The 13,343-nt window shown below is 43.6% G+C and overlaps 1 protein-coding gene across 1 annotated transcript in view; it reads right to left on the bottom strand.

Annotated features, from left to right (window-relative positions):
• LOC108788123 (nectin-1-like) overlaps positions 1 to 13,343 on the bottom strand; it is a 72,280-nt gene that overhangs the window by 25,747 nt on the left and 33,190 nt on the right. Inside the window, exons 5-7 of the mRNA XM_018557849.1 lie at positions 12,290 to 12,398; positions 9,338 to 9,486; positions 3,875 to 3,992 (exon numbers count right to left, since the gene is read on the bottom strand). Coding sequence (XP_018413351.1) covers positions 3,875 to 3,992; positions 9,338 to 9,486; positions 12,290 to 12,398 — 376 coding nt within the window. The remainder of the gene's footprint in view (positions 1 to 3,874; positions 3,993 to 9,337; positions 9,487 to 12,289; positions 12,399 to 13,343) is intronic.

Genomic DNA, 13,343 nt, shown 5'->3' with positions numbered 1-13,343 from the left:
CCAATATTGACAATATTGCTGTATGGTCAATAAATTCACCTATTCATAAAATAACTCAGTCTCGTCCTGGGTTGACCACGACAAGGCTAATCATATAAAATCATTTTTAAAAGTGTGATATCGTCCAAAAGATGAAGAGTTTCCAGTTCTCCAGATTCATAATTTTTCACCGTGGGATATGGAACTTGATGTAACATGACCGCTCAAGCCGAGAGCTCATATTTAGAGCAGCTAAACTCCACAATGCGCACAGTCATTAGCGTTCTGTCCTGGGACGCTGTATGCTTGATTGAAGCTTGGTCCATTAGGCTTGAAGTCTGAACATGAAGACTTCCTAACTTTCCAGATGCAGATTATTTTCCACCCTGGGATATAAAATGTGAGGTAACATGTCCACCGCAAGATGAGATGTACAGCTCTTAAATCATTCAACGATAGTCAAAATCAAAGGAAACATGGTTTCTCCACATCTTGGAACTACTTACAACTTTTGCAAATTAGAATTTACACAAGAATGATGTCAGAGGCTGAAGGATGATGATCTACGGTTATCTACAATAAAGGTTGACATCTGAGCATTGGTGGCTACCTGAATTGCTCCTTCTATCTGTCCTGATCACCAATGTCTCGGAGTATGAAAGTGAGTGTGAATCCAAAGTTTGGAGTTGTCACCAGATCAGGAATAGAGGGGAAAATCTTCCAATTCATAAAACAAACAGTAGTAAGCGCACTACTCTGGTGGAGATTGGGAATATATTAAAAGACTAACTCAGAAGAGGGGAGGGGGTGCAGCTTCCATAATGGGGAGAGGAACCCCGTGTGCAAGAGAAAAAAAACAGGAAGAAGAAGCGATACTGCCCTGTTGAATAAGTCTGGTCACAGCATTAGATAATTATAGTGGCTAACTCTCACATGTAGGCATAGAGGAGAAAATTAAAATGACTCACTGTTAGAAGTTTAGTATTCGACCAGAGGGTGGCATTGTTCTGCCGGGAGGGTGGGTTTTGTGGGTCAGAAGACCATGTTATACAGAAGAACCAGTCTGTGGTAAGCGGTAGCTTGGGGATGTAACTTAGGGTGAGTCGGCAGAACTCAGCTGGCGAGGCTGAGCCTGCTCGTATCAGTGGGAGAGCGGCGGGGGATGCCGCTGCAGCGCTGTCTCTTGCGCCGCGGCTCGCTGTGTCTATCTGTCAATGAAAAATGCAGTGGGATGACAGTGTGACCCACTGTCAGTGAGGGGCTGGAGGGCTGCTATCCAATGGCTAGCTACGCGTTTCGAGGCCGAACAAGAAACGCTATGCGTTTCTCAAGCCGAACAAGAATTTCTTTTGTTCGGCTTGAGAAACAGGCATCTACAGGATCAATACAGGAAATAAATGGTATTGAAGTTTCCCCCTTAGTTTCAGGTTCAAATAGAGGTGTGTTGTTAAATAATAAATTGAAAATGTAAAATTAGTCGAGGTGGGTGTAGCTCAAAATTTGATTAACATGTGAATGGAATATGTAGCTTTGAAATTAAGATTAACGAAGTTGAAATATTACACTTGGACTTCTACACAGTGGCTATCAGGTTCCGCACTAATGGCGCCACGGGGTGGCCTGTGGTGCAGGAAATACAGCGTAGGGTGATCAGCAGAAAAAGAGACAGCAATATGGTGGCAGAAGAAACTTGGGTTCTTACGGAGGCGCATGCCCAAGAGCAAAAGAAGACGGCATTATAGAGCGCAGTGGAAGACTGTGGCTGAAACATCTACATGCATGCACGATAGCAAAAGAAGTCTGCAATATGGCAGAGATAACCTGTACATGTGGGGCATGTCGCCGCCATGTATACGTGGGTTGTCGTCATCATATTTCATGACGTCATCACAATACTTTGATAATATGACAGTAATAACCTGGGCAAGCATGGTATCGTTGTCTTAATGCCATGAGCAGCTTATCGCTGCAATTCCCACCATGGCTGGGCTGAAAAAAAAACTCTACAGGAGGGTTAGGGGTCAGAGAACATCCCCACTGTAGCGTAGCTGCAGCTTACATGCCAGGCATATGCCGCTGTGCCCATGAGTCTCACAGGGCAATTTGTGAAACTTACCTAATCAGTCCCATTGGCAAGTGTGCATGGGGCCTTCGTTATTTACGGCTTATGTACTTTATTCTAGTTTGTTATGGTGAGGACCTGAGCCTTTATGGCGAAGTCCATATGTACTGTTGGTTTATTAATAGCATTATCTTGATATTGTTTTGTTGCTTAAACCCTATAGGGCTACCACAGCCAAAATAAAGACATTTTACATACAAATTCTTCACTCTAGTGTCTTTATTTAAGGTTAAAGAGAGAGACACACACGCAACACTGCCTTTCTATATGGAGTCCGTTTAACAAAAACACTTTTGCTAGTTAAAGTAGAACTATTGGGGAGAGGTCATACAGACATGGGGTGGGGGTGCACAGTGGTGCGAGAGGGGCATCTCACTCACAGGCGCATTGGTGAGGCTGGTATTGAGGCATCCATTAATGAAAGAGTTAAGTTTTTTTAGACACCCGATCCCTTTTAGGAATCGGGTGTCTGACAGTGAGAGCAGAGCGGTATTTACAGCTCTTGCCGTCACTGACAGCCGTTATAGATCGGGAAATCGTGATGTATACCGGCTTTTCTCTCTCTAAAGTTTCAGCAAATCAAACATTTAGCTACATGTTTCTATTGCTGAAACAATGTTGCAAGCTTCTGATTGTTGTGGCAACGATCAGAAGCCTTTAGTGACATCTGATCCTGAAATGCGGCAGGATCATTGTCACTAAAGGTTATTATTGGCTGTTCTTGAGTTTGAAGCACCCTAATAATAACCAAAAATGTATTAAATTAATCAAGCAGTAATAGTGAGATGCATTCACAATGACTGCTTGATATAATTAGATAAATAAAATAAAAATTTGAAAAAATGTTTTAAAAATGTGAAAAGTGTAAAAAATAAATAAATGTAACAAAATAAAAATGATATATTTAAATATATTTTTATACTATCATTAATATAAAAACTAACACATTACAATAAAAATCTGCAGCTGAGCTGAAAATTTGTTTTTCACCCAAAGGGGTCCATTTTTTTTAATTTAACTCCCTCATGGCAGTGATGTTCAAAGTATGTCGCTGTCACTAAGTGTGACACTTAGTCACATTGTATGCCTGGTGACCGCATTTAGCTTCAGCTTTTAGAGAAAAAAAATAATAAATTAAAAATTTTAGGTTTTAGTTTTAGGCGGACAAGTACATTTGTCCTAAGTGAGGCATTAGGTACACATTTGGGATATAAATATGTAGCCCTATCTGTCCTCTAAAAAACAATATATATAATAGGTGAGGGTGCACTTTGTAAGAAAGTATATTACTGACGTGGAAGAAATCACACAGCTGCAATGGAAAAAGTGCGTCAGTCATTAACGAATAGAAACTGAAAACATGCTCAGTCATGAAGGGGTTAAGAGAGTGCAAAGTGATAGGGTTCTGTATGGATGACCTGTCCTTAGGAAGAAGCCAGAACAAGTTCATAGTGAAGGGGCAACAGTCCTCATAACTGTATTTTATGCACCTTTGTAAGTAAAGTTAATTTTTCGGCTCGTGTCACTATCTTTAATACCACTCGCATGGCTATGCAGAGCTACAAAGGCCCTCCGCCATGGAGGCCAGCCTTTTCCTTGTGGGCAACCACGATCAAAGCCCAGGAGCCACCTTAAAATTAATCTGCTACAACCATCACCCATCTTGACTTGATTCAGTGCGACTGCAACTATCACAAGAATAACAATGGCCTGGAATGCCTCAGATCAAACGTTCCATGTATAGCTAACAAACACGAGTAGGAATGAACTTACTTGTTTGCCGCTTTCTCTTCTTTGGGTTGTTTTCTGTACCGCCAGTAACAAAAGACGGCCAATGCCAGGATAACGATAAGCCAAGGCCACAGGCAGGCATGTAGACAGGCAGAGCAACCTAGAACAAAAAGGTCATATTATTACTCCCCCATGACTACATGTAACCAGAGAAAGATATTAATACCGGATACTGGAGAGGAGCGGTTCAAAGCACAGATCTGAATCAAGGTCAGCCAGTGTCATTATTTTCTGCAGTTTAAGCTTTATTCTTTTACAACTCCCAGAACAAATGTGGGCTAGACATAGACACGGCCTTGTTAAAATTCAGATTGCAATGCCAATATTATGAATGGACAAAAAAACAGAACATTTAAAAAAAAACTAATTCCCGGCAAACAGCTTAAAAGCTGACGTTTAATGTATGTATATATTATATATATATAGATATATTATGCCTTCCCTGTTTTCTACTCTCCCCAAAAGAAACACATTAAGGAACCCTTTAAATAAGACCTTTACATTTTCATTACATGCCTCATTTAATTCTAAGTGATGTCATCACTGGGTCGTTGTGCTTTTCTATACAATGCAGATAGATCATGGCTAGTGGGAGAACTAGCAGTATGCTGAACATAGCTTCCTGAAACCATCACAGCACCGTGCCTCTGTACTCCTCTCAAGAGCCCCCAGCTCTGATGCAAGCGGTGGGATGGCTCGTGGGGGAAGTTTTACATTTTTTTTTTCAAATGCCTTAACGGTTGAATGCAAGTCTGGGGGAGAAGGCATTAGGTAACACCCAAATGTGATGCTGAGCCTCTATTATTAATATATGTATAGGAGATATAGGTATAGATAGATATAGATACAGAGGTAGACAGATATACAAACATATTTGAAAGTGATAGGAAGTCCAAAATTTTCTCTAGAGAAGGGGGTGGGGAGAAAAATTAAAAATCTTCCGATGGATAAAACTATTCTGGCCGCATTGTATAAGAAGAGATTTCCCCTGGCTTTGGAGATGTCTTCCTATATCTCGCTGTGTCTCTGGGACAGGAAGGTCGTTCCTATTTTTGAAGTCAGAATATTAAAAACAGGGAAAATCTTAAAATAAACAAAACAATCTGAAATCACAATTTCCAGAGCACGTTTCCATCAGGAAAACTTATATCAGGTGGAAATTTGAGATAATGAGCAGATGGAAAAACCAGACATCAAGTTGTGTCAAGAGGAAATTATTTTACAATATGTACAAATGCAAGGAAGAATTCTTTAGCAGGCAACATCTCAGTTACAGTGTCCCTGTACTCAAACAAAACGACTTGAAGTATATTCTTTAAGGTACACGCAACACCATGTACTGTGCCGCTTCTCTCTACCTCCAGCACCCACACTGTACTGTACCCTCTTCTACAGCATTGTTTCTCAACCTTTTTCTCAACTTTTTATATCTTTCCTGGCACTCTGAAAAAGTATGCAGAATCTGAAGACTTCACAGTGTAAAATATGTCAGGAGCCCCCTTCACATCAGAGTCCCCCCTTTTAACACCCGAAGCCCCTCTTCACATTAGTTCTACCTTGCAATCATTACTATAGCTCTGTTGCGGCAGCATGACTAAGGGTGGGAGCGGAGCAGGTCAGGAAAGAGGAACACTTCTGCTCTCTTCTAAATTTTGGGTGCAGTCCTGGATGCAGCCCACCCTGGAATGCAATGTCAGACCAGAAGCTCAGCATAGCGCAATGGCAGCTGAAAAGGGCCCCCATGAAGGGGGGTAGAAAAATGGTATCACCCAGCCTCAGAGAGCTAGATGCAGGTGATGGCTCCCTGTAATATCAGGTCTGCTCCCGCCCCCTGTTCTGTGAGTTTTAGGGGGCACTGTGTTATCTGTGAGCCCTGTCATGTCCCTTCTCCCCGCCGCTGTGTGTAGTCAGAGGATAGTTTATCATGTCTCTGAACAGTCTCCTGCTTCGAGCTGCAGGTACAGGAGAAGGAGGGAGAGTGAATATGTGTGTGTATGGGTTTGTTCATACCACTTCCAGTGCGTTCCACCACGATTAGCTGCCGGATCGCATCCTGGACGGCTCCCTGCATTCTGGAGCGGGAGTGTGATCGCCCGCACCAGAACGCGTGGCACATAAATGCATTCCGGTCCAGTGCGATCACATAATATATTGCATGCAGCATTTTTTCCAATCACATTGGCCCGGAACACAGGCAATGATGTGCTCACCTGCAGCGTAACTGCGGTGCCACTGACTTGAATGCCCACCACGCCTTCTCCTGCCCCAGAATGCAGGGAGCCAGCCAGGATGCGATAGTGCGTTCCAGCAGCTAAATCGTGCTGGAACGCACTAGAGCTGGTGTGAACAAGCCCTAACTGCTGCTCTATACTTTCCACTGATCTGTCACATCTACCCCTGCCTGCTGCTACTTTCCACATGCGCCCCTGCCGAGACCTCCAGCCCAAGACATCAGGCCGGCACCCTGGAGCAGATCGGTAGCACAGAGTATGTAGCAAATTCATATACTATTCTGTATTGCTGTATACTGTATTGCTGGAATTTATAGTCATCAATAGCTGGTGGTATTCTGCATTGTTGTGTAATGTACTGCTGGGATTTGTAGTCCTCTATAGCTCATGCCATTCTGCATTGCTATAAAATGTTTTGCTGGGATTTGTAGTCCTCTATAGCTGATGGTATTCTGCATTGCTATATAATGTTTTGCTGGGATTTGTAGTCCTCTATAGCTGATGGTATTCTGCATTGCTATATAATGTTTTGCTGGGATTTGTAGTCCTCTATAGCTGATGGTATTTTGCATTGCTGTATAATGTATTGCTGGGATTTGTAGTCCTCTATAGCTGATGGTATTATTCTTAAGTGACTACCGGGGTCTCAGCGGTTGCAGCTGCGACCGGGCTCCGGTTCTCCACGACCGTCCTGAAATCATTGGTCTGTATCGTTTCAGAAAAACAGTCACACGACACTAAAAAAAAGGTATCGGTAATTGGTATCGACCAGTACTTGAAGAAAAGTATCAGTACTCAAACTAAGCCTAGAAAAATTGGTATCGGTGCATCCCTACTCCCATCCATGCCCGTACCAAGGTACAGACATGTAGTAATATGGACAGCAGGCAGAGTTAATGGACTACAAGTGCGGTGCATAGGCAGCTGTCTAAAAGCGCTGGGGGGGACGCAAAAATGCACCTTCACCTGTATAGGCAAAAATCCTTGCACCAGCCCTGCTGCTTGAGGAATCTGCCACCAGGAATGAATGAAGAAGAAATGCAAATGTCTGGAGGCCTCTTCTGGAGTTTTGTGCTGCACCGTTGACATGTCTCCGGCACCCACAATCAGTGGGTGCCCTGTTATCAGCATCCACCACACATTGTTCCCCCCTCAGCAGGCAGTGTGCAAAGCACTAAATCTCTTCCCCCCTTTATTGCACCTGCCCAGGCCCGTCATGCTGATAGAGAGCAGGCCCAGCGCTACAGGGGGTCGGGGAGGGGAGGGGGTTGGGAGGGAGGGGAGGGAGGAGGAGCAAAAATGCAACTTTGGCTGTCTAGGCAAAAATCCTAGCACCAGCCCTGCGCCTGCCCCCAGACTTTGCATTACCTTCTATAGCAGCATACCTCACATCCCCACATTATCAAAGGCAATAGCCTCTCTGGTACATAGCAATAGCCTCTCTGCTTTTGCAAAATTCCCTATTCCACCAACACTATATGTCTCCCCCCCGTTTGCTATTCTTTACTAACATGGCAACATAATCCATTATCTCAGGTCTCACTTCACTAAAGGAAAAAATGACACCATGCACTTGGCTCATGTCCATACATCCCATACCTATCGGTTCAACTCATTTCCCAAGAGCCGGTATCCAAATTTGGCATTGTTATCTATAGCAAAGTATCACCCAGACACAGGAAGGCCTGCTTAACTCCCTGATAGTGTTCATGTGAGCATAGAAATATGGAAGCTTCCATTATTATTAAAGTGTATTTAAACCCAAGAACAAAAATGTTATATATTTCCGCTCACCAGTGCTTAGAGATGGTGGCCGCATTCTTTTTATTTTTATCAGGCTATAGTTTTCACCTGGTGACCCTGCCAATTACACGCTTCCTCTCCTAGGGTGACAACAATCACTCAATTATTGTATTTGTGGAGGAGCAGCATTGTCACCTTAGTACAGCATGTATGTTAGGACTATAGAACATCTCTGCATCTTCATAATACAGGAGGAGGTGTTCTGTGGCCTGAAAACACTGATAACAGTGCAGCACAGGCAGAAAACCCAGGTAGCCACAGGATCGTTGTCAGGATCAGAATGGATTTTTTTTTCTTGCACTTATCGAACAGATGTAACCAAATGCTTTTAAATGTATATTTTAAGAAGAGCTCCGGGTTTTTTTCCGTACTGCAAGGGTTAAGTGCTTGTTTTGCTATAGGGCTGAAAAAAGTTATACTCACCAGATCCTCTGAGCCCTCACGTCCTATGCACAGGGTATAGAACATGATGACTTACATAACCTTAGAGCTCTGCAGCGAAGGGGTGAGAGATGCTCCAGGGACCAGTCTGAGGTCCCTATCACACCATCATGAGTGTGTTCCTCGCCAGCCCCGCCCCCCAGCCACGTTGTGATCAACGGCACCCGAACGAGTTGGCACATTAGTGCCTGCGTTTCCGGTTCAGTGCAATCTGCAAAAACTAGTCCATGCAGCATTTTTTGCAGATCGCACTGGCCCCCGGAACGCAGGCGCTAACCTGCCACGCGTTCGGGTGCCGGCGATCACACCGCGGGCGTAACTGCGGTGCCATTGAATTCAATTCTAGATTGTAAGCCCTCATGTGCTGGGCCCTCCTTACCATCTTGTGTTGAATTGTATGGTGATTGTAATGTCTTCCTTATATTGCGCAAGCTGTTGGTGCTTATAAACCCTGTATAATAATAATAATGTACCGCCATGCCCCCTCCCGCCCCAAAACAAAGTGAGCCGGCCCGGTTGCGTTCCAGGTGCCCGAACGCACTGGAACGCACTCTTTATGGTGTGACAGGGCCCTAAGAGTAAGCCGGCTCAGAGGATCGGACGTGTAGAACGGTTATTTTCAGCCCTAGACCAAACGAGCAGTTAAGCCTTGCAGTGCGGGGGTAATCCTACTGCAAGGGTTAATTCAAAAATTACCCGGAGTTCTTCTTTCACAGCCATTTAACAGCCAAAGGAATCAAGTATATGAAGTCCATTGTTTCGGGTTTACATACACTTTAACTTGTTTTTTAAAGGGGAACCCTCTGGAGTGGACGGGTGGGAGCAGTGTACATAATTTCCTTGCGTCTCTTTTCCTCTGACCCGCCAGGTGGAAATCTTCAGCCCAGGTCACGGGTGGTTTTGCTCTTTTGGCATTTGCTTGCTGGGGTCTCCCCATTTACACAATTGTAGAATAAAAGTGAAGAATTACCTGGGCCTTGGTATACATAAAGATATCCCGATGATCTTCCAACTGGATTAGTGACCTCACAGAAATAAATTCCGCTTAGAAGGTCTTCACTGGACAAAGTTTTTTCATTTCCCAGCTCCACCGTTGCATTGGAGTCAAACGTATCCTTCCTGCAAGAGAACAAACAAATAGTACCAACAATATTACTCCATTTCAATTAGAGGGAAAGAAACTATGAGTCAATTGTCTGGGGACATTTACAGTAACACAATCCGATTATTCATTTAAGTTCCTTGTTAATGGAATTTCCATATAAAATAGTGTATTGTTACATTCATGATACAAACCTGTATTGTAATGTAGCTGCTACCAATTCATACTAAAATGCTAGACAGTCGTGTAACCAAGTGAAATCCATGCACATACCATAATGGCAATTTTTCTTTACTTGCACATCCCTATTACTCTGATCTACACACCCCTGCCAGAAGGCACAGCTGGGACGGTGACCTAACTTTTCTTTATGGTGGTTAATCAATAAAACTTGGTCACCGAGCTGCCCAAGCCTGCTGACTGGACAATGAATGGGTGCCACTACACTGAAGAGGTCATCACTCTGCTGTGTCTTTGAGCTCCCAAGTACTAGAATGACATAAACAAATCCAATAGTGCCAGATTTCCTTAGTTTGCCTCTCTCAGTCTAAGCTTCATGTGCCCCCCACCTTTTTTTTTTTTACATAGTTACAACACTTTCATTGGCAAGGAAGGTCATCCCTCCCTTTTAGATTGTAAGCACTCATGGACAGGGCTCTCCTAACCATCTTGTCTTGAATAGTAACTGTAATGTCTTCCTTCTATTGTAAAGTGGTGCACAAGCTTGATGGACATATGTCTTTATTCAACCTCAAAAATACTATGTAACTATGTAACAAACTGTTGGCGCTAATCAATCCTGTACAACCATAATCCCAGAGCTCAACTGCCACCTACAGAATATTTAGGCTCAAAATTTTGTGTTAAAACATACCCTGTAATTTTGTCAATCCAGGGCAATCATACGAGTGGCAGGTTCTCTTGAAGGCTAACCCCCTAACACCACTTGCACACATCTACCCCACTCTCCCCTGCCATTAGGTTCCTCTTTCAGAGCCAGCAGTTCAAACATTTTGTAAGCACCGTGTCAGATAAAGAGGGCGAGTACACACTATTGACGACATCTTCATCCTCAAGAGACAGTATTTGAGCCTTGCAATTAGCAAATTTGAAAAAACTGAAACCTCTGTACTGCATTCATCTTCCCTCAAAACGTTCTGCCAACACTGAAATCATGGAGGCAGATTACTGTGAGGTCAAGAACAAAAAGTTTCAATGTACTAACCTTAAAGTGACACAAAACTCCGGAGTTAAATGATAAAAATACAGTCAACTATTAACAGAAATGTATCTTATTTGTGTATCACTCGGCTGTAGATCCTCCAATCATCTCTGAATTGGTGCTGACACTGTCCTTCCTTCTGGAGGGGGGCTACCTTTGTTCCCCGTGGTTTGTGTGTGTTGTAAAGTAGTCACCGCTCCAAGCTCACACCCGTGATAGACTACAATCTCAATACAAATTAGTAAACTAAACATGAGATTGTATTCCATCACAGGAGGGAGCTTGGAGCGTTGACTACTTTAAAACACACACAGGGACCATGGGGAACAAAAGTAGACCCCCTCCAGAAGGAAGGACAGTGTCGGCACCAATTCAGAGATGATTGGAGGATCTACAGCTGAGTGATACACAAATAAGATACATTTCTGTTAATAGTTAAGGTTCTTGAATGTATTTTTAACATTTAACTCCGGAGTTTTGTGTCACTTTCAGTCGTCTCCATGGCAAGCAGGATCCATCCAGTAGGAGTCCAACACATATTGCTTGATTTCTCCAACTGGGGAAAACTAACCTCCTCACGGCCAGTATAAGTTTGGCCTTCACAAAATACTGAGCCCATAACCTGATTTATAATGGAGATCTTAGTCCACCAATCACCAATGTTGCAACCTGGAAATTGAGATGATCTTTCATTGGAAATGTAGCTGCTTAGGCTCCCCAATGACAAGGCGTATGGGGCGTCATTACACTTTGTCCCACAACACTAACCCCTTTGATGGTAAAAGCTGGAAAGATATGGGTAATAATGGAGATCAGCAACCAATGAAAACGAGGAAGCATCCGGAGCCTGGCCCAAATGGCCTTCTCACAATTAGTCTTCATTGACAGGGTAAGCGCAGAGGAAATGGCTGCAGTTAATTTAACCAGAACGGAGTCTGGAAAGTGCTTCACACAGCACCCAGTGCCTGAAGGTCATCTCCGGACTCACCCCAAAACATCCAGTCCAGCGGGGTCTGGATGCTGCATGGTTGAAAAGCTAGGCTGGAGGACAAACGTGTTGGACTGCTGCAAACCTGAGGGGAAACCTTCAGCAGTTGTGTAAAGAAGAGTCTTGATTGAAGAAAAAAATTGAAAGAAATAAAAACAAAAATATCACAGATTAGTCTTTAAAACAGCAGAGATGAAGAGACGATGTCCAGCCTCCTAGCACACTAGAAAAAGAACTGAGGCATGCTGGTAGTGGGGGAGGGGGTGTGTTATACCCTGGGCTGGTTTACAGTTTCTTCGTTTGCCAGTGTCCTATCCTCCTGTAGGCAGCTGTATGACCTAAAGGTTTAAGACTTCCTGTGTCCCCCAGTGGACAAGAAAAGGTTGCATACATTTGGTTTCAAAGAGTCAGGGTGTGGTGTACTCCAATGGGAGGATAGGGCAAAATGGCGGCTCCTGAGACCTGACTTTGGCTTTAAAGCTGATTTACTGCTTGTTATAAATATGTAAATCTTCTAAAGTCCACAGCCTGGCCACAGTTCTACTTAAAGTCTTTCAAAACAACACTATAACAAAAATGCAACTACCAGATTCATAGTTGGTTTCCCCACCTTCTCCATTTGAAGTTTGTGGCTGGTGGACTGGAGTCTTCTACACAGATAAACTGGAAAGTCCCATTGTCTAATCTCCTCACCTCCACATGTACAGAGTCAGGCGGATCTAAAAGATAAAGATAAGGGGTCTTAGGGTCATAAATGCAGCCTGATAAATGCAAGCGATGCAACACATTCAAGCATCACCTGATATGTCTGGCTGTGCGAGGAAGGAATAATGAGTGCTCCCAGAAATGAAGGGTCCTCATGATCACATACAGGTATCGTCTATGATCAGCCAACCATTGCGCCAAGTTCTCAACACCATGTGAGCCAGTCCTATCTTGAACAGCCCATAGTCATGAGGGGATAGTCACTCAATGAAGCCATTCCAACCTGATCTGGGTGGTGATATCTTGTTTGTGGCTGATGTCAGATGTCACCTGGTTAAGGGTTGTTCTTGGTAACAATGACTCTGTCCCGGTCGCTTGTCTTCTCCTTCCTCTTCTTGCCAACATAAACTTGCTAGGTAAGCAGGGCTGACCTTGTGCCATCATAAGGCTACCTACTCATGTTAGCTGCTTTGAGGGTGGTCAGATTGCACCTGTATGTCTAGACCAAATCTAAATGTTTACGAGCTGTCTAAGGTCAGCTTTACTTAGTTTCTGATTAAGGACCTGTCTATGGTGCCCCACAAACTCAAAATCTACATCATAACAAAAAGGGTCGTGCGTCACTTGGGTTCTGGCCCTGAGCAAATAATAATCAATGAGACAAAAGAGAAAAAACGAATTTAAAGAGTCAATCTCCCGATGAAGCAGCCACGTCGAGACAAGTGCTGAGCAAAATGAGACTAATGATGCAACTGTTGCCAGGTACCCAGGTTCTATTTTTAGCCACCATGCAATGGAATACTGGCAACATCAAATATGTATGTTTCTTATCATAAGGAGTGCAGATCTGAAACTCTGAAGCTAAATTAAGCTGCTGTATCAGGGTGAGCTGAACGTCTGAATAACTGCTGGGAAGTGGAGAAGAGAGTGAGCTGTGCTGCTGAGACACCATACTTTCC

Source organism: Nanorana parkeri, unplaced genomic scaffold (assembly GCF_000935625.1).
Source record: "Nanorana parkeri isolate BGI_ZX_2015 unplaced genomic scaffold, ASM93562v1 scaffold306, whole genome shotgun sequence".
Taxonomy (NCBI): domain Eukaryota; kingdom Metazoa; phylum Chordata; class Amphibia; order Anura; family Dicroglossidae; genus Nanorana; species Nanorana parkeri.
The sequence above is the reverse complement of the archived record's forward strand: the minus strand, read 5'-3'. Positions and strand labels throughout refer to the sequence as shown.